At 47.3% G+C, this 19,735-nt stretch overlaps 1 protein-coding gene across 1 annotated transcript in view; it reads right to left on the bottom strand.

Annotated features, from left to right (window-relative positions):
- Positions 1 to 13,893, bottom strand: part of ANOS1 (anosmin 1) — a 189,769-nt gene extending 175,876 nt beyond the window's left edge. Inside the window, exon 1 of the mRNA XM_060001814.1 lies at positions 13,590 to 13,893. Within this exon, the coding sequence (XP_059857797.1) occupies positions 13,590 to 13,787 (198 nt within the window). The 5' untranslated portion in view covers positions 13,788 to 13,893. The remainder of the gene's footprint in view (positions 1 to 13,589) is intronic.
- Between the last annotated feature and the right edge of the window lie 5,842 nt (positions 13,894 to 19,735).

The following is a 19,735-nucleotide window of genomic DNA, read 5'->3' as shown; positions in this document are numbered from 1 at the left end:
GTGATTTTGTCCTATGGCACATATTGTAATGTCTGGAGATATTTTTTTTGGCATGACTGGGGGTAGGAGGGATGCTACTGGTACCTAGTGGGTAAAGACCAGGGATGCTGCTAAACATCCCACAATGCACAGCACAGACCCCAGAACAAAGGATAATCTGGCCCCAAAGGTCAGTGGTGCCAAGGCTGAGAAACCATGAACTAGACACTCTTGAATCATACACATACAGACATATATACGGAAGAAAACATTTTGGCCCTAACTTCATATGGCTGTTCAAAAAAGAAGAAACTTCCTCCTTTTTTGTCAAAATTGTGGAGTAATAAATGCGACTAGAGTATGCCAATCTTGCCCAATAAAAAACAGGTTTAAAGTATTATACAAGTCCATGGCCCCTGTATAACAGAAACATCAAAATACAAATGGATGTCTGTTCTCATGGAGTCTCACCTCTAAATAGGTTTTTCTCTGGTGATACTTAACAAGTGAATATATCCTGTCCAGAAGCGTTTTTTTTATTTCTTTGCAGCTGTGAGGACATTATCTCATAATTCCGGATACAAAAATGTGGAAACAACAAAAGATGTTCCGTACTTTCTTTCAGATTCTGGCCCAATGGGAAAATAACTTCCCAGATGTAGGCCATTTCTGGAATGATCAGCAAATGGGTTTGGCTGTGCTGCTTTCAAAATGGCACAGCCAAGTGTCAAAATAAAGGAAGGAGAGGGAGAGAGGAGGGGGCGACAGAAAGGGAGAGAAAGTGCATTTCTAGTCAAAGATGCGCCAGGGATATTTGCCAAACCTCTACCGAGGGCCTACCTATGTCTAAAAGAGGAAGAAAGGAACTGGGGTACATAGTTTAGGTTTTAAAGGCAAAGTTCTAGTTCTGAATGGCTATAAGAGCCCAAAACGTGAATGAGCAAATGAGAAGCCAAGAAAGTCTTCAACCAATGACTATCTTTAATCGTGGACAGCATCTTGGATGATTTCTCTGCACTTCCTTGCCACAGAAGAAATGCAAAGGAATCGCAGTTACCAAAATGTTTTAACGGCGGCCGGTCTCCTACCTTCTGCTCATCGTTCCTGAAAGTAGTAACTTCTGCATAAGCTTGGCATCCTTATCGCTAACACGCTTCCACTCCAGACAGCAAGCTCCAAGGTATGCTGCGTTGCAGCTCGTAACTCTACCTACATTTGAATCATCCATATGGCACGACTGCTGGGCAAGAATGGGCCACCCTGATGCCTCGGGGGTCTTCTGATCCTTGTTTCACACGAGGTTTCTCCTCCATGGTGAGCAAAACCCTCTTTGTGGGGGAATGGCCATCAAGGGAAGGACAGACATCAGTAAGCAGGGGCAAAAATAACTAGCCTGCCATGATGGACAGGCATGGAAATCTGAGTATCTCAACAGAATTGTTTGTACAGAGATTGCTCAGGGAGCAGTGTCATATTTTCAAATGCTTTGATGATGATGGTGATGGTGGTGATGCTGATAATGATGATAATCATGATGATGATGATGATGATGGTGATGGTGATAGTGGTGATGATGGTGATGATGATAATGGTGATGGTGATGATGATAATGGTGATGGTGATGATGATGATGATGATGATGATGGTGGTGGTGGTGGTGGTGGTGATGATGGTGATGACAATGATGGTGGTGATAGTGGTGATGATGATAATGGTGATGGTGATGGTGATGGTGGTGGTGATGATGGTGATGATGACGGTGAAGATAATGGTGATGGTGGTGATGATGGTGGTGGTGGTGATGATGATAATGGTGGTGATGATGATAATGGTGATGATGATGGTGATGGTGATGATGGTTATGATAATGATGATGGTGATGATGGTGGTGGTGATGGTGGTGGTGATGATGATGGTGATGGTAGTGATGGTAATAATGATGATAATGGTGATGATGGTGGTGGTGGTGGTGATGATTCCCTCATGATTGGAAATGGTCTTGGTATTTGCATTCTGAACGGGTCTGCTCATCCGTTGGAAAGCAAACTAATGATCCTGAGATGCCAGGATCCTTGCCATATTTGGGTTGCTATAACAGCACTTGGAAACCTGTCCAGCGGCTGGGGTGACATAGCACTACAAGACATGCATCCTCTTCAAAATCTCTCTCACTATTGCAAGCCTTTGTCAATTTTGTTTCCAGTCCACAAAGTATAACAAACAGTATAAATTTCAAAAGAGTGCTACTCATTCCAGTAGTGTAGGCATTTAAAGACAGGAATAGAGGCATTTATTTACGTCTAGAAAATGCTGTCTCTCTCAATTACGCATTATCAGAGAATTAAACAAGAGTTGATAAACGTACATCAGATGAACCACTTATATGAACTCAATTGAGACACAATGAGTAACAGGTAAAATCACCTTTAACCTGAAAGCTTTATATTTGTTTTCATTTAGAATTTCTCAACTGTTTCAGTCTTTCTTTTAGAGAAGCTGTCAGTAATCTCCCAAGAATGTGATCCACCTGGTTTGTCCTCAGACAAGACCATCATTTGCATCGGAGGGAGACAGGAAGAACAAAAACACTGTGATGCGTTTCACACATAAGAATTATTAATGCGTTAGAATATTAAAGTGGGTTTAAAAAGGTGTAAACTACAAACAGAATGTGGAGAAAAGAGCTCTACGTCGCTTAAGTGAATGAATTCCCATCATTTTTCTTGTCCCCAGCACCCGCAGGATTAACGACATTTTCGTAAGGTGATGGATTACTGTGCAAAATTAATGTTTCTTGTTTCATTAAAAGGACCCTCTGTCTTGTGTTTTCACTTACAGACTTATAAAATTGTCACTTCTTTGGATATAACCAGAAATTAGCTATGAAATTTAAAAAGTCATCCATGATAATTAGATACTGAATTGAGGGGAAACATCCATTTTTGTTCTCTGAAGGTTATTTGAGATCCTATGCACGCCAGTAAGAACCCGCACTTCCCTAAAATGAAGATGGCGGTCACCAGACATTACTCGACTGTTTTCAGTGGTGATGGCATATCTGCCTTATCTTTCGAAGTAGGAAGGTAATATGAAATACAAAATTATATATTTTGAGGTCACTCTAACAGAATGTTATTTTCTCAAGTTGGCAGGGTATTAATCACTTGGAGACCGAAAAGCTTATTAAATGACGAACGTTATAATTTAAAACAAAAGGATAAATAGTATGTGAATTAAGAGCTTTTCTTCCCTCTTGAAGAGCCATTGTTTCTCAGATTCCCCTGAGGATAGATTTTTGCCCTCTGGGGGATTAAAGAACCCCAATTCATCACCATTTTCTTCTCATGTGCAGCCTTGAGAATTTTCTAAATTCTTTTCTCAGAATTCCTTATTGTCCAACTTTTATATCTTACAGAGACGATGGAAAGAATGATAAAATGTAAACACACACACACACACACACACACACACACACACACACACACTCTCTCTCCCAAAACCAAAACAAAAGCAAGCAAACTTATAAGACACACTGAGTTCTTAAAAGTAGCAGTCACATACCTACAAGCCATGAACACCACTTGCAAATATTCCAAATGTGTCCCTCCACTGTACAAAGCAGCAATGGTAGCCAAGAATGAAGGTCAAGGGTGAAGCCCTGAGACCTCTGTCATTCCCAGACAACAAACTCACCCTCCATGGCATCAAGGAGCTCAGCTGTTCGTGAAACATTCCCGCAAGGATCACAATACTACTCTGCTATGTTGCTAGACGAGTGGGATTTTGGGTGGACCTAAACAAAATCTACTTATAAGGGGAAAAAAATCTTCATCTAAGAAATTATGATAATGTGTTAAACAATTCTCTATAAAGATTTAAAAGATGATTCATGATTATAACACTCTCTTCACTTTAACAACTCTTTGCAACTATTTGTGTAAATGTCTGCCTCTCTCTCTCTCTCTCAAAATAATTCTTTTGTGGGCAGGAAGCACGTGTCACTTATGCTGGGTCCCCAGCATCTAAGCTACCTGAAAATCAACTGTGTGTGACAGATCCCTATTGGTTGGAGGAAGGACTGGGATAAACAGATGCACAGTGGATGTCGTTGATGGACTGGTATTTTTAATGGTTTTTTTCTATCACACCAGCAACCTTTCAATCGTCCACAACTGTGCCACTTCGTGGTGCAGTGGTACCTCCAAGAGGCAAGGAGAGACTGAGAAATGGAGGTCCGTTTCCCCCCAAAACTCCATGATTGTCGATGATATTACAGCTGATATTTTCACCCTGTCTTCTCTCACTGTCAACATGCTGAGAAGCAGATCATTTAGTATAAATATTTGGGAACATGACAATTAGGGCTTGAGTTTCTGCTACGAAGACTTGGTTATCTCACTTCCCAATAGCTCACAACCTTCAGTTGTCTTATCTGTAAACATAAAATAACACTCCTGACCTCAAAGAGTTGCTGTGAAGGTCAAATAGGTATTTTATGTGAAACTACTCTCTCAGCACCAAGATAGAAAAAAATGCGATGAATGCTCAAGACCTTCTAACCTGTGGCTCAGTGATTCAGGAGAGTTTCTTACTTAGGATCCAGCCCCACCACTCGGAACTGCGGTCCTTCCGTAAGCCAAAGCATGACGGCAGGGAGATGGGAGAGGCAGCCCCCTTCTCTCCTTTTTATGCTCATCGGGGGCTCTTTCTTAGGGGTGCTGGTGAGGATCTCCACAGAGATCAACTCAGTAACGTGAGGGCAGCTGGTAGCGTGGCCTGATGTCCAACCAGATCAGCAAGAAGCAGGAAGACACCTCTAAGTGGGATGACCTGCTCTCAACCCGTCCTGCAGAACAGAGCACTCGAGCTTTGTCCCAGCTCTTACCAACAAGTTCCCATGGCCTGGCTGCTGGCTGGGCGGGCTGACGCTGCATCCTGTCCATTAGGGGCCACCGAGAGCCCCCAAGAGACAGACCAAACTCCTGCAAGACTCTGCATTTACTCACGTTGGCTGCTCTACGGTTGGAAGAGCCCAGCTTTCGAGGCTCAGCTCAAGTGTCCTCTCCCCTAGCGCACGTCCCCTACAGCAACAGGCCTGAGATCTCACACAGGTAACTCCCCGAGCCCTCCCTGTGGACGGCAGTGGTCTGTTTACAGGGCTTAGCCCCTCCCAGACTACAAACCCCTCAAGATTAGGGATTCTGCCAGCTCATCTCTGAAACTGCAGCAATCCATCGATGTTAGCTGAAATAAGCAGAAGCGATTAAAGGGACGGTTTTTGCGGGTTTGTTTTTTAAGGGAGAAACAGACCCAGCATCTACCGTCTGAGATTTACACTAAAATGAGCCATAAACACTGCTTCCATCAATCTTTCCTTACTTATCGGCTATCAGGGGTAACCACTTTTATCCAACCTTCTCCATCACCATCAGGGAAAATGCCTCCGCTCGCTATCTTGAAACCATGTGCATAATCTTTTAAAGATATGGAGGGGACTCTAGGTCCTGGGGGACGTGGCAGCCTGGTCACTTGCTGAGTAAACGCAAAGGTGGTTAATATCTGAACTAACTGGTCCCCTCTGCCTTCCTCTTAGACCTGCCAGGGGTACTGAGGTTAATGACGTCCCCTCACCCCACCTACTGTCCACCTACCAGACAACTGTTGCCAGCTGCCTTTAACAGCGCCGTCCTCCCTTGAGATCTGTGGGGGATTGGTTCCAGGACCCCTGTGGACACCAAATCTGCGGATGCTCAAGTCCGTTATGTAATACGGACAGCTGGTCCGTATTATAATAAGCGTATAGCCGGTCCTCTGTATCCATGGGTTCCTCACTGGCAGATTCAACCAACTGCGGATAGGCAGAACCAGAGCACACGGAGCGCCGACTATATACATTTTTTCACAGAGGCAATGAAGGCGCATGAGGTGCTTATGTCTTAGGATCAAGATTTGAGGCTCTTTACTGAAATCATCAGGAGAGATAAACTAAATTCAAATAACAGAAAACGTACCGACTCAACGTGCTTCCTCGTCTAGAAGGATTCTTTTTTTAATTTGTATAAACTCTTTTTTTTTTTTAAAGGGAATGGTGGATTACAAAACAGAAACAGACTCACAGACTTAGAAAACAAACTTATGGTTACCAAAGGGGAAAGGAGGGGGAGGGATAAATTAGGAGTATGGGATTAACATACACACACTACCATACAGTATATGAAATACATCATCACCAAGGACCTGCTGTAGAGCACAGGGAACTCTACTCAATGTTCTGTAATAACCTATATGGAAAAAGAATCGGAAAAAGAATGGATGTATGTATAACTGATTCACTTTGCTGTACGCCTGAAACTACACAACACTGTATATCAACTATACTCCAGTGTAAAATAAAAATTAAAACAATAAATAATAAGAAGCCCAGCAAGGGGGGTAGTGGGGAAAGTCTGAGCTGAGAGTTGTGAACGCTGGGTTATACCTTTACTTCTACTATCTATCATGTGTATGTGCTTGAATGAATCATTCCTATAAGCATCGAGCTATCTAATCTGCAAAACAAAAGGGTTGAATTCGATGACATATCTGAAGGTAGGTGTCTGAGGTTGGGCTTCCTGGAAGCTGAGGCTGAAAGGGGGCTTTCTGTGAATGTGATGTATCAGGGGGGAAGCTCTCAGTGGAAGGGGAGGGAAGGATGCAGGAGGACCTGAGTAGGGATGTGGTCTCGGCTAGAGACCTGATAAGCCTGGCCCTGTGCAATGCTTTGGAGCATAAATTGTACCAGAGTTGATCCCAGCAGAGGGATGGCCTCCTGTATCCCCCAGCGGTGAGCCAATGGCCATGACCTGCCCTCATCAGGGAAGGAGGGTACACTGCCCTGCTGGCAAGATGGTGCCCAGGGGCTAAACGTTAGTCTCTCAGGGGGAGCAGCTGTAAGCTATTAGCTGCCGAGCCAGGAGCCAGGGGCTGGCGGGGTGAGCGACAGAAAGTCACCAGCAGCGTCTCCCGAGAAGGAATAGGTGTCTGTGACCCATTTCCAATATTCAGAGACTCCGAAACAAATTACACGTTCTCCTAAGATAGGTGGTACAAAAATAACTAAAATGTCAAGAATGTCAGTTTTATCAGTCTACTGTGGTAATGTGGGCGACCTCACGCTGATCTGAAGTTTGAAGGAGTTATGGATATCTTTGATTAATGTGAAGAGGAAAAAGTAGGTCATACTTAATAAAGGCCATATGTTGATAGACAACATACTTTCAAAATATGGAGTGCAGGGTGAGTGGAAATGTTGAAAGGTGGCTGGCTTCAGCACTCGAAAGGACTTGGAGCTCAGACACTGCACCAACAGTATGAGTTATGGGGTAATTTGACAAAGCATTCCAACAGGGCGTTTGCTATTTTCACCAGTACTGTTGCGCATATGAAAAATGCCTCTCAATAATACAGATACGCTTCACTGATTATTGTCCCAAGCCCAACCCTCAAAACCGTGTAAGAATCAGATTTCCGGAAGGCAATAGCAACTCGCATGGAGAACTTCTCCATGTGTAGGAACTTCTCCATTTCTGCACGAATACAATCAATGCCCACTGACACTTTGATACGTTTCTTTACGTAGCCTGCAAGTTTTATGCCCATTTGCCGTAACATACCCAGGTAGGTTATACAGTGAAATCTGATGAATCTGTTTCATAAAAACATTAAAAAATTATAAGTTAGGAGGTTATTAGGGTGGGAATGCTTAAACCAACAACATTAACTTTTAAATGTAGGTCTCTAAACATACATACATGTATGTATTTTATTAATATAATATATTGAAATATATATAAATATATACTATACTCAATACATAAACATATAGATATATAAATATATTTCTCCGCTAACAGTACAGTGCACAAAGAAATAAGTTGGCATTTTCTAATGTGTTTTCTTCATGTTCTGTAATAGTCACAATAAGATACACTTGTGAATCACGGTTCAAGGAGAAATGCTGTATTAAAAACATGAAAATTTGCCATGAATAACCTAATGTTTAGTTTGGGTCAAATTCAGAAATTCTTAGAAACACAGCCAGAGATCCAGTGACCCAGACCAGGAAATACAAAGGTCAAACTTGAGGATGGCCTCTCTTCCCAGAGACTTTCTAGCGTATAACTTCAACCTCACGGCAGGCCAAAGGGACACACCACAGCTGAGTATATTCACCAAAGAATCGCTCCTCCAAAAATCTGCGAGCCTGGGGCAGAGTCGTGGCTGCTGAAGGTTTTTGATGCGCTAATTGTTTGTTTACTTTCTCTGAGAGGAGAGGCTAGTCCTCTAAGCAGAAGGAGCTAATCGCCAGCTTAGTTCTCTCTTTTGCCAAAACAAACAGCTTCCAATTACTGCTAGAAAGAAGCCTCTGATCTCTAATCAGCTACCTAAACGAGTCTATCAGCAGTAGTTTGGAGAGTGAATAATGTCCCATTAAGCTGGAATCTCTTAACGCTAATAAAATTCTAGAGCCCTAGGACCAAGGCTGCCAGCAACCTGCTACTTATCTTCCAACAAGATTCCACCCACTTTTCCCCTCCGGTCCCAAAATCTGGCAAAGAAATAGACGCACTCTTCCTATTTTATTACACGTGGGCTACTCTTTTTCCTCAAGCCCAATTCTACTGAGCCTCCTTTGAGAAGACTCAGGCAGAGAAAGAGCAGGTTGCATGTCTGCTAATATTTAGTGGAAGGACTCTATCTGCAAGGCTCTGAGACTCAGATCCATCACTGCCATGATGAGCAGAACCTAGCGAGACAGGCAGGGTCTCCGCCCTGAATGTCCCAACAAGCACAGAAGAGGAGGCCACTCTCAACTTAAACGAGAGTCACCCAAAAAGAGACAGCTAATTTCAGGCACATTTTCACTGTTTTCCCTCTTCTTTAATCTTCTAGGGAGGTTGAGAAAACAAGTGCACGGCAGGTTATTCCCAAGTGAGCACGTCAGCATTGTACCCTTGAACACGATGGACAGACTATGAAGAACCACCAGGACAAGGGGGCTTAACCTACCCTCTTCCAAGGGTTAAAAAACCCAAACCGGGGCCAGCTTCAGGGACAAATGACCAGTGCACGTGGCCCTCGCTCAGAAGGGGCCCTGCACCTGAGGGTTAGTGTGCGAGATCGCCACGCTGAAATCCTCAAAGATCTTATCTTCGAGTTTGCGTTTCGTGTGTGCAGTCTGAGGGGATATGGGAGCATGTTCTAGCCTCCGGCATGCATGATGCCGCCTCTCCCCACCCCTCTCCTCCCCAGGGAAGATTCTCGGCGGCCCACTCCCTGGCCCACTGGCACCCCAACCCTCCCAGCCTCCCCCACCTCACCCCCAAATCACTGTCACCCTCTCTCCTCTGCAGGGGCCTGAGAGTGGGCACGAGGAGGGTCAGGGTGGCGCGTGCATGCGTTGATGTGTCCCAGAATTTAGTGGTGGCTGTCCCCGGCCCAGGCTGGGACCATCGTACTGTGTTTGGTGGATGGCCAGCCACAGCCCAAGACTCCACGGGAACAAGCCTATTGCCCGTCCCTAATGCAGGTAGCTAATTGCATCTGGCAAGCAGATCTAAGCACACCTGGGGGCTGACCATCTGCTATGGGTTGAGCGTCGGAGGGGGAGAGCCCTGGTTCAGCTTCCTGAGGATGCGGCTAGAACAAAGCGCAGCGCGCTGGTCCAGCAGCTGGTAGAACAGGGCACTGGGCAAGGGCCGTGCCTGAGCAAGCGTATGCGCTCGCCAGCCCCCGGGTGCCCGTGACGGTCTACACATGTCCTGCGAGATCCCCTTGTGGGGCACCCGTTGGGCACACCCTACACAGGGCACCTTCCTGAGTCTGGTCCCCACTTTTTCCTCCAGGGATGAACCAGGACATCAAAACTGTGTACTGCTGGTGATTTTCCACATACAAGTGAAATGCTCTGATGTTTGCGTGTAACACTGACAGTGCACAAGAGAAAGATGAACAGTGAGCTCCACGCGAATGACTTCATGTTTAAATTACGCTTTACCGAGAACAGCACTGGATAGCAAATTCCAAAAGAGAAGGGTCACAGAAGAAAGAACAAGTTTTATATTTTAGTTCCATCGACAACACTTCTCGCTCTCTGAATAATGGACGACATGTTTCCATTTGGCGCTGCGGCCTAAGAAATAGGCAGCCAGTTCTGAAGTTAAACCACTAACCATTAAAATCCTAAAAATAAGAACAAATCCCAAACCTGTAGCTGTCCTTGCTGGGAACCCAGGTCCCCCATCTATTAGCATCTCAGCATCTCCGGTCCTCATCAGCTCTTAGGAGGACACCAACGGTACCTTCTTTGTATGACGGTTGTGGGGATGAAATGAGACAGACTTGTAAGACCCCCAGAACGGTGACCCCTTTATTACCATCGCTTTCATTATTCCCAACAGGTTTTATGATCTCCACCTGGCTGGGCAGGTGTCCTACTGGACACACGAGAGGCTGGAAGTTCAGGAAGGTGATCTTCCCCAAGCTACGTATCTGTCAAGTGGCTAAGCCTGACGCAGAGCGCCATCTGCCCAGCTCCAGAGCCCGCCTCCCTGCTCCTTACCCCACAGCTCTGACCTCAGCTGCATTCACTGAGGAAAGGCCCTTCCCAACCGCCTCCGTTGCCAGGCTTTTAGCCACGTGCACGCATGATACGTGTGAACTTGAAATGGCAACGTGCCAAATGCCCTGCGCAGGGCATCGTGGAGCCGGGTACTGACAACCTGTGAGGTGCTACCTGTTACTGCTTTTCACAAATGAGAGGCAGCCCTCAGTGGTGAAATCAATGATTCAGTTCAGAATCCATCTCCCTTGCAGTATGAAATCCTAAGCTCCTTCAGGTCGGGGACCGTGGGCAGATCGTTCAGGATACGGACACTCCTGTATCCCCATCACCACACCCACTTCCAAGCATCAGTATTGAGTCCCCCGTGCCATCAGGCAAGGTTGACAGCCACATGACTGACAAGTGAAGCCGATCTAGCCCCACCCACGTGGAGGCACGGGTGCGCTCCATCCACCTCCAGCCTCGAGCTGCAAGGCTGGGAGGCACTGGCGAGTGTGCAGAACCGGGGCGGAGACGTTTGGACCCCAGCCTTCTCTGCAGGCCTGCTACCCCAGGTCACTGGCCCTGGCAGCTCCTTTAAAGGAGGCCGGGAACTGTGCAGGAGAAGTTGGGAACCCGCACCTGCTCCAGAAACAGCCTTCTGCTCCGGTTTACTTGCACAGGTGGGTGGGGTGACCCTGATAGAAGGGGCTCTTCCGAACCCTTCCGCCAGCCCAGCTTCTCCCGCCCATTAATAAATCCCACGTGCAGCGTAATGAGTTGCCCCCAGGCTGATCCCTCCGCATCCTTCCAATTATTTAAAAAGGGGGAGGGGCAGGGAAGCTTGCAGCTTTCTAAGGAGTGTGTGCTTCTGTCTTCTCAAATCTTAAGAACGCTTAATCCCTGCAATTTAGATAAATCAGATAGGCATTACCAGGTTAGGGTTAAACCTCCAAGAATGGCTTTGCAATTGATTGCAAAAACAGCAGTTATTAAGTCCTGAGTAATTTGCGGCTTATTTCACCCAGCTAATTAAAATGTAATCAGGATTGTCTGGCAATGTGTATTCTGTCAGCAGTTTTTCTTCCGAAGAGAAATCATGCCAAGAGACCACAAAAAAAGCCTTTCACGGGAATTGGCTCGATCTAAACTGCTTCTTTAGCCGCTGAAACTGTAAAACAAATAAATTACAGCAACTGACAATTCAATTTAAAAAAAGAAAGAAGAAAGAAAGGAAGGAAAGAAGAAAAAGAAAAGATACTCTTTCTCCCTGGGAACAGGCTGCCGGTTCGTTTTGTTTTCTGTTGTCGTCTACACAAGAGTGTGGCGTCTCCTCGGGAGAGTGGCTGCGAGCGCAGGGCCGGCGGTTTGGAAACCAGGGGGCTGGGGAGGGGCCCTCTCCAGGATGTCCGCGTAATTTCAGCGCACGAGACCACACTCCCTTTTCCCTTTCCCTGAAGACCCACGAGGACAGCAGAGCGCGCCGAGTTCTCTGACACCCACCGGATGTCGCTTCTTTGAGAACACAGAGAAACACGCACTCAGGCGCATGCAAACTTCGCCAGCTGGTTCACTCTCTGAAGATCCCAACTTTTAGTTCTCCTTGTGCCACTCGGCGCGAGGTTTCATGAGTTCTCACGCCAGAATGAACATCGCTTCAGACTTCGGAGATTCGTCCCCAACTCCACGGTCATTACGATGGCCTCCTGTCGCAGCTCAGTTCCCAGGGCCTCTGGGAAGGCCCATGTATCCCGCCCGAGTGGAAGAGACGCCCAGTTTATTTCTCAAGGGCAGAGGGCTCGGCTTAGAACCCCACCCAGGAGCCCCGGTCTCCTTCTGGCCTCCGCAGTTTTCCCTGCGGCGAGAAGCTGGGACTTTGGAGCAGGTGAGCAACTAAGGATAGAGACGAAAAGGCGAGGGCGAGAACCAGGGCAGACAAGAGGAATTCGGTTATCTGCGTGAATGGTTTCAGAGTGCGCGCACTCGGGTCAGCTGGGGAAGGCAGCTGTGGGGCGCGCCTCGGTCGGGGCCGGGAGCGGTTCCCGTGCGCCCACCCTCGGCCAGTGTCCCTGAGCAAGTCCCGCGGGGGTCCTCCCCTCTGTGGCGCCCTCCATCACCCCCCCCCCCCGCCCGAGGATCCCGGCCATCCACAGCACCAAGCGTGCCGTTCTCTGAACCTTCTACACACCCAACACCCACACTCCCACAAGCTCTCCTACCCTCAAGCCGACAGAACCTACGAGGACTGGGGGAGATACTGACCCCCGGGAGCCCGCTCAGAGCATCCAAACACGGCGCCTCCAAGTCCCGTATCCCCTGCATCCCTTCCCTTACTCTCCACGCCATTCGTTGGCGAGACCTGGAAGTTCTGGGGCTCCGAACTGGGGCGCGCACAGCTACCATCACCACCGCCTCCCCGGGCCCCAACACAAACGCGCTGGAACGCACGACTTGGCCCAAGTGCCCCGCCCGGGGCTCGAAGGGTGGGCCGCGAGCTCTCGGCCCGCCGAGGGCGAAAGCAAAGCTCGAAAGAGACAAAAGTGTCCTCCCGCGGGCACCTGCGGGGCCGGGGCTCGTCGCGCGGGTCCCCGGGCGCAGCGGTGCGCGCCTCCCGGCCTCGCTCGCTGTGCCCGCCGCGCCGAGGGCCCGGAGCGCCCCGGAGTTTGCGGGACTCGCCACCAGCCCGCAGTCCCGCGCGGAAGTCCCGGGCAACTAACAAACCCACACTCCCACCCTTGGAAGCCACACAACTGCTCTCCCTTCCCAGAGAAACCGCCTTTCGTTTCCCCCTCGGAAGAAGGGAGTTAGGTAAAGATGCCGCAGGCTTCTTTTTCCTTTCGGGAGCAGGGACGGTGCTGGAAAAGAGGGTTCGCGCACCCAGACTGTAAAATCCACGCGGAGGGAAAGACGGATCTGCCGGCTGAGCTGGGCGAGAAGTTTGGGCGGCGAGGCTGGGAGGCGCGCGCCCCGTGCGCACCCGCCGCGGCCCGCAGCGCCGGGGAGGACCCGGGCGGGCGGCGGTTCATACCTGGAAGTGCTGGAAGAAGGCGGAGATGCGCGTGATCTGCAGGCTGAGGCACCTGGAGGCGCAGCGGGCGCGCTGGACGCTCCCGGCCGACAGCGACTCGTCCAGCCGCCGGGCGGCCGTCGCGCCGGAGCCGGCCGCCAGGCATCCCCCGGAGGCCGCCAGCCAGAGGCAGAGGGTTAGGGGCGCCCCGGGCACCATGGCTGCGGGTTGGGGGCGCGGGCGCCGGGCGCTGGCCGAGGCTCCCAGCTCCGCGCCGGGGCCGCACTGCCGGGAACCTCGCGGCCGCCGCAACTCCGCTGGAAAGTTCAATCATTCAACTCCGGCCCCGCGCCCTCCCTGCCAAGGCCCTCCCCGCTCTGCCTCCAGGGGTGGGGTGAGGGTGACAGGCGGCCGCGCCATTGGCTGGAAGGGAAGTGAGTGACGGGGGGCGGGCGGAGGGCCGTGGGCAGGTCTGAGGGGCAGCGAGCCGGGAGCTCTAGCGCAGGGGGATGCCGGCCGAGCGCCGCCGTGCGCCCCTCTCCAGGTGGTCCGCTCCCACGCAGGTTCCCCCACGGTCCGCTTGCGCTCCTTCCAGCCCCCCCTCCCCCACGCCATCCAGTGAACGTCAGGTGCGAGCAAGCCCGGGCCTGGATGTGAGGCGCTGTCTCGGGCAGCAGGGCCTCGGCACCCATAAGGGCATGGGAACAGGCTAAGGAAGGGCGGAGCGCCCCTAAGCTGTGGGCTTTCTCCCCGGTTCCTACCCCGGGCTCAGCTCCGCTCATGCTTTCGCTTATCTGAACTTCCCTTTTCCCGAGGAGTGGCAAAGAGCTAAGTGACAGGACTGTGGTGGGTGTAATAAGGCGAGACAGAGGCCGGGCAGGGACGTTTGACTGACACGTCCCTCATCCTCCCTCCCTCGTTCCTTCTTTCTTTCCTTCATTCCCTTCCTCTCTTCCTCCCTTCCTTCCTACTTCCCTCTCTTTTTCCTCCCTCCATTCAGACCTTCCTCCAATCCTTTCCTTCCCTCCTTCCTGTTGTCCCGTGGAAACCGATCTGAGCTGGCAGCTCATAGACCACCCCCCAGTTTCCTCAGGTGTGTGTTGTTCTCGTAAGCACTACCCGCCCCCTGGTTTCCTCAGGTGTGTGTTGTTCTAGTAAGCACTACCCGCCCCCTGGTTTCCTCAGGTGTGTGTTGTTCTAGTAAGCACTACCCGCCCAGCCTGAGTGACTTATTCAAGACAAACCTTTCCTACACTCTTCTCCTTGTCTTTGGCCCAAGTCTTTTGATTTGGCCTTTTCAGCAGCAAAATTGCTGCCCCGTCCCCTCTTGTACTCTCTTCCAATGCTCTTTCACCACACGCGTTCTCCATCCCCAGCTAGGGCCCCACCAGAGGAAGAGACGCAGCAGCATCTATGCTACACCACCCCTAACAAAGCTCTGTACTGCCCTGAGCTCCACTGGGAAGTGACTGTGCTCCAGCCCCCTGCCGGTAGGAGAGCCTACAGAGGGCTGGGATGTGAGGAAGGCTGTGCTCCAAACTTGGGGATACTTATGTAACGCAACAGAGTCCAAAAGACTCACGCACACTCGTTCGGATGCGGGGCAACTGACGGATACTCCCGTGAACTGGCACTGCCACGTTCTCGTACAGAATTGCACTCGCACATTCCAAGACGCGGTATCTCCCTAAATGCACCACTAAGCGTAGCTAGAGCGTCTAGATGCACACAACCTGCTCAAAGATACCGCGCAAAGCTGGGGTCTTCTTCCCACAGAGCCCGTGGCTTTTCCCAACCTCCAATCCTGTCCCCCTAAAATTCTGCAGATTTTCCACTCTGAGATTTTGAGATCTTCCTGTTCAACGGTAACAACAACCATCTGCAGTTATCCTATTATACCCATGTTTCCTTTACATCAGCTTACATGTATATTTCTTCATAGAGTTTACATCAGCAAGGCCAATAAAATTAATTGCTTAGCGTGTTTCCCAATGAGTTGTAAAAACCAGCATTGTTTTGTTCAAAAGGTTCTGTAGGCAGAGCTGGCCTGGCGGGTGTGTGACCTTAGAAGGATCCATACCTTGTTTAATGCTCTTGCGTCACAACGCTGATGTTAATTTTCAACACCATCGCCCGAATTTGCATCTCGCCCTAGGTCCCACGAATTACATAGCCGGCGGCACCTGTAGCTTTTAGCGTGACGATGCTGCACGTGAGCCGGAAACATAAAAAATGTAGACATGGGCTCACGTGAACTCATAAGTTTGTTTCAAAGATGCTCAGAACTGTGGATGGAAATCTTTTTAAAGAATGTTAAACATACTCAGTATTGACTAAGAGCAAAGAAGCTAACCGTGGTGACCCCAAGCAGGAAGGCGCACTGAGCCTCAAGTCAACCAACGGAGGAGAGACCGCTAAACACAGGGACTGTCTTCTGAATGTTACCGCTTCCATTCAGGAATGACTAAAAACACTTCCAAGAGCTGCAGTGCCTCCTTCCCACAGGGTCTGAGTTTTGAAGTTAAGCAAATACCTGGTCTTGATGAAGGCAAGGGTATTATGATGCCTATATTTTCTGATGGTATCTTTCATTTATAACTCTGCACGTTATATCATGAAGTTTATATTCTAGAAGGTGAAATCACAGGGACAGGCGTGCTGGGCTTTTACAGCAGCTTCTCAATGTCCAAAGGCATCGCTCCATTTTTTTAAAAAGCGACGTGTGTTCTGCTTATAGGGGTTACATAACATATTCATTTCCATGAATAAATGCATTTTATGATAAACCACAAAAGAACATCTAGTGAGCTGCACAAAAAGCTTAGGATTAAACATACAGGCCTGCTTTATTATGCATATGTTAAAATAATACTTGCGGTTATATTGCTTTCTTCTTTTAGAATTATCACAGACATCTTCTGTGATTATGCTGGCTTTTTTTCATGTTATTTATTTTAATTGCAGTTTAAAGTAACTTTGAAAAGGGAAGCATTTTGGTAAAGTCAGAAGAACAGTCAAAATCTGCTCTTGCATTCTGCTCACATATGCGCAACTAGTACGCAGCTCACCCTTTGAACTGGCACAGAGACTCCCTCACTTTTGACATGACTGGGTAAGCCATACCCTACGTTCCTGAAGACCAACCACATGAGAGGGGAACCAGAAGTACGTAGGGAAGGAATGACAGGTAAATGGGTGGGTGGGACTCGTCCAGGTGCCTTAGTAAGAAAGTTAGTATGTCTTTCCTCAAAGCCACGTTGGACCTCACGGTCTGAATTTGGAGAGGAAATGAACCTCATATTGACTTCAGTGGGACTTAAACAGACAAAACACCCAGCTATTAAAGAGAGTAGAAAAGGGCCTTAATTGACTCTTGTCTCTACATATATGAACACAGTTGGACCAGGACGTGTGGTCCATCTCAGTCAGGTTACAGAAGAAACACAAAACCAGGCCCCCATTCCCAGTTTCCAAAAAGTTAGCTATGCTCTTCCTTGCAACTGATTTAGATTATCAGTTTCTTCTCCTTTTTATACTTTTTTCTTTTTTCTTTCTTAAGCAGAGAATAAGAGGCCCCTGAGAGGTTTGTTAAAGGTGCACTCCAAGACTCCAACGTGCAGAGATTCTAAGTAAGCACATCTGAGGGGAGGCAGCCCTGGAATCTCAGCTTCGAAACAACACCTCCTGATCCCAGAGCACGTGAGCCACGGACAGGTTTGAGAGAGAACTGATTTAGAGAACATGTGCCCCATTTAAAATGAGTGGGAGCTTTGACTTCAGTAGCATCTATGACTTCATTTTGTTTAAAGTACCTTTTTTAGGTGTGTGTGTTGACATAGATTGCACACACCTATCTACTTCTTAATAATCATATTGCTATATTTTTTCCAAAACGTTTACCCAAGACACTCTTAGACTCATTTTTTGGGGCCGGCGGCTTGTCTCTTTAAAGGCTTTTCAGCTGCATTCGATAAGGATAAACTGTGAAGGAAGCAAACACAATCTTTCTCTGACATTCCCCTCTTGGAAAAGCACATTGAGAGCTTACTCGAAAACTGGAGAAGGCCAATACTTCAGTTCGATGGCATTTATGAGTTTTAAACCTAGTGTGGTCCGTGGTCACTGGTTATGGGTTATAGGGGACAGTGACGTGAGGGCAGGGAACTCGCATATGGTGCCCAGTTTCCTTTTACTTGCTTTCACTGGATGATGCAATAACATGCATCTTCTCTCAGAAACTGCAGTTAACATCCAGAGAAATTAAAATTAATTTTTAAAAATTAACATTTTGAGAAAAACCAAGAAGCGAGCCATGCTAGAGCCTTGGCCTGTACTCACCTCTACACCTGCCTGCGGAGTTGTCAGAATTTGGTAGCCGGACTCTTCCAGATCTCTTCCTCAACTTGGCTTTCCCCCTCCTCCAGACTTAACCCTCATCTGCTCAGCTTTGAACTGCGTGATCCAGGGAACACAGAGAGAGCTCTTATAAAAAGGAAAAAAAAACGAAGTGAAATGGGGAGCTCAGATGCAGTTAAGAACTGCATGTCTAAATATCAGATTTGCATCCTTTGTAATATGATTTCAGGTAAGGATGGGGTGAACCTCTATGGCGCTGTACCAATCTGTTCCCTGATGGCAAATGTAATCACTTACAAATGAAAATTATAGCTTTTTGCATTGGGTCACTGAATATACACTCAGCTTTTTGGAGAAGGACGTGCATATCCATTTGCAATTATCTGCTTGCTTTTTTCGTCTTGCAATGTAAATATCCTATTTGGAGATCATTTTAGTTTACAAGACGTTCCTCTTCAGCAACATTATAAAAATTCAGTATACACAGGTTTAAAGGTATTATTTTTAATTACCTCGATGTTTACTAAGATATTACTAAGAAGTATCAGAAGTGTGTTTGGATTACTTTTGTGTGCTGAAGAATATTTTAATGAAAAATTTAAACTTTTTTCTGCAAAATATACAAAGAATTGTCAAATATCACAATTTCAAGCTACTACCACGCTTCAAGAATTTGTCTCCTTGCCCTTTTTCCCTTCCCTCCCCCAAAGTCACCATCAATCCATCAATTAGTGTTAAATTTGTTTGGTACCTGTTCTGCAGTCATGCTAAGAGCCTGTTCTAGATTAAGTCATCACTAAAGTTTTATTCTGTCCCTGCAATAATTACTAAAATTTAAATACTAAAAAAATGTATAGGAGCGTGTGCACGTTTATGTTTCAGGGACCAATTGTATGGTGACGGTGATGTTCAACTGTAAATGCATTACCCTCCCAGCCCCAGGAAATTTTAACTGTAGCTTATTTGAGGGCTTTTGTTGATTTTAGTGTCTTATTGAGCATAACAGCTGCTGCCCATGCAAGGAACACTGGGTTTTTAAAACCCAGTGGTTTCAAAGAATGCTCAATGTCAGTAGAATTGAACACTTGTCCCAAAGACCAGGCAATTAACTAATTTTACACAAATTTTAATGTTAGCAACACTACAGTGAGCAACCAGAAAGAGTGAGGGTTCTCACATTTGATTTTATATATAAGCTGTAGATACTGAAAAGCATATAAATAGCTGGAAAAGAAATACTACGTAACGGCCAAGTGGTGGACACTAAAATACAAAAAGTAACTTGTGTATTTCAGGTTCTTGACATGACCAAAATATTACCACTTTGCCCCCAAACATACATTTTGAGAAGCATAAGCAAGTTACAAGAAATGTAAATTATATAATTTTATCCCAAATCTTAAATGAGATAACTTTAACTAAAAACCTCATTTCTCACTTCTGAAGGGCCTGCTTTTCATGGGAAATGAATGATAAATGGTGCAGTAAAATTCATATTTAAAATTTTGTAAAAATGAGACTTTTTTTTTGCTTTTTAAAATGAAGCTCAAATAATCATACTTTTATTCTGAGTTTCATTCCTAAACATGAAAAGAAGCCTACACAGGTGCTCCTCAGAAAACTGAAGCTCTATTCTGTGGAGAGACTGAAGTGGGGTTGTTCTTCTTTGATGTTGTTCAGCCCATGGAAATTTCCACTGAGCCAAGTAAATACCATAGATTCAGAGAACTTTCTGAAAAGGAAAAAGGCAACTTTTAGCAGGAAACAGCGCCACATGCTGGCCATCTACATAAAACATGACGGCAGTCGAC

The sequence above is a fragment of the Delphinus delphis genome, chromosome X (genome assembly GCF_949987515.2).
Source record: "Delphinus delphis chromosome X, mDelDel1.2, whole genome shotgun sequence".
NCBI lineage: Eukaryota > Metazoa > Chordata > Mammalia > Artiodactyla > Delphinidae > Delphinus > Delphinus delphis.
Note: the sequence above shows the minus strand (reverse complement) of the source record. Positions and strands in the feature narration are given on the sequence as shown.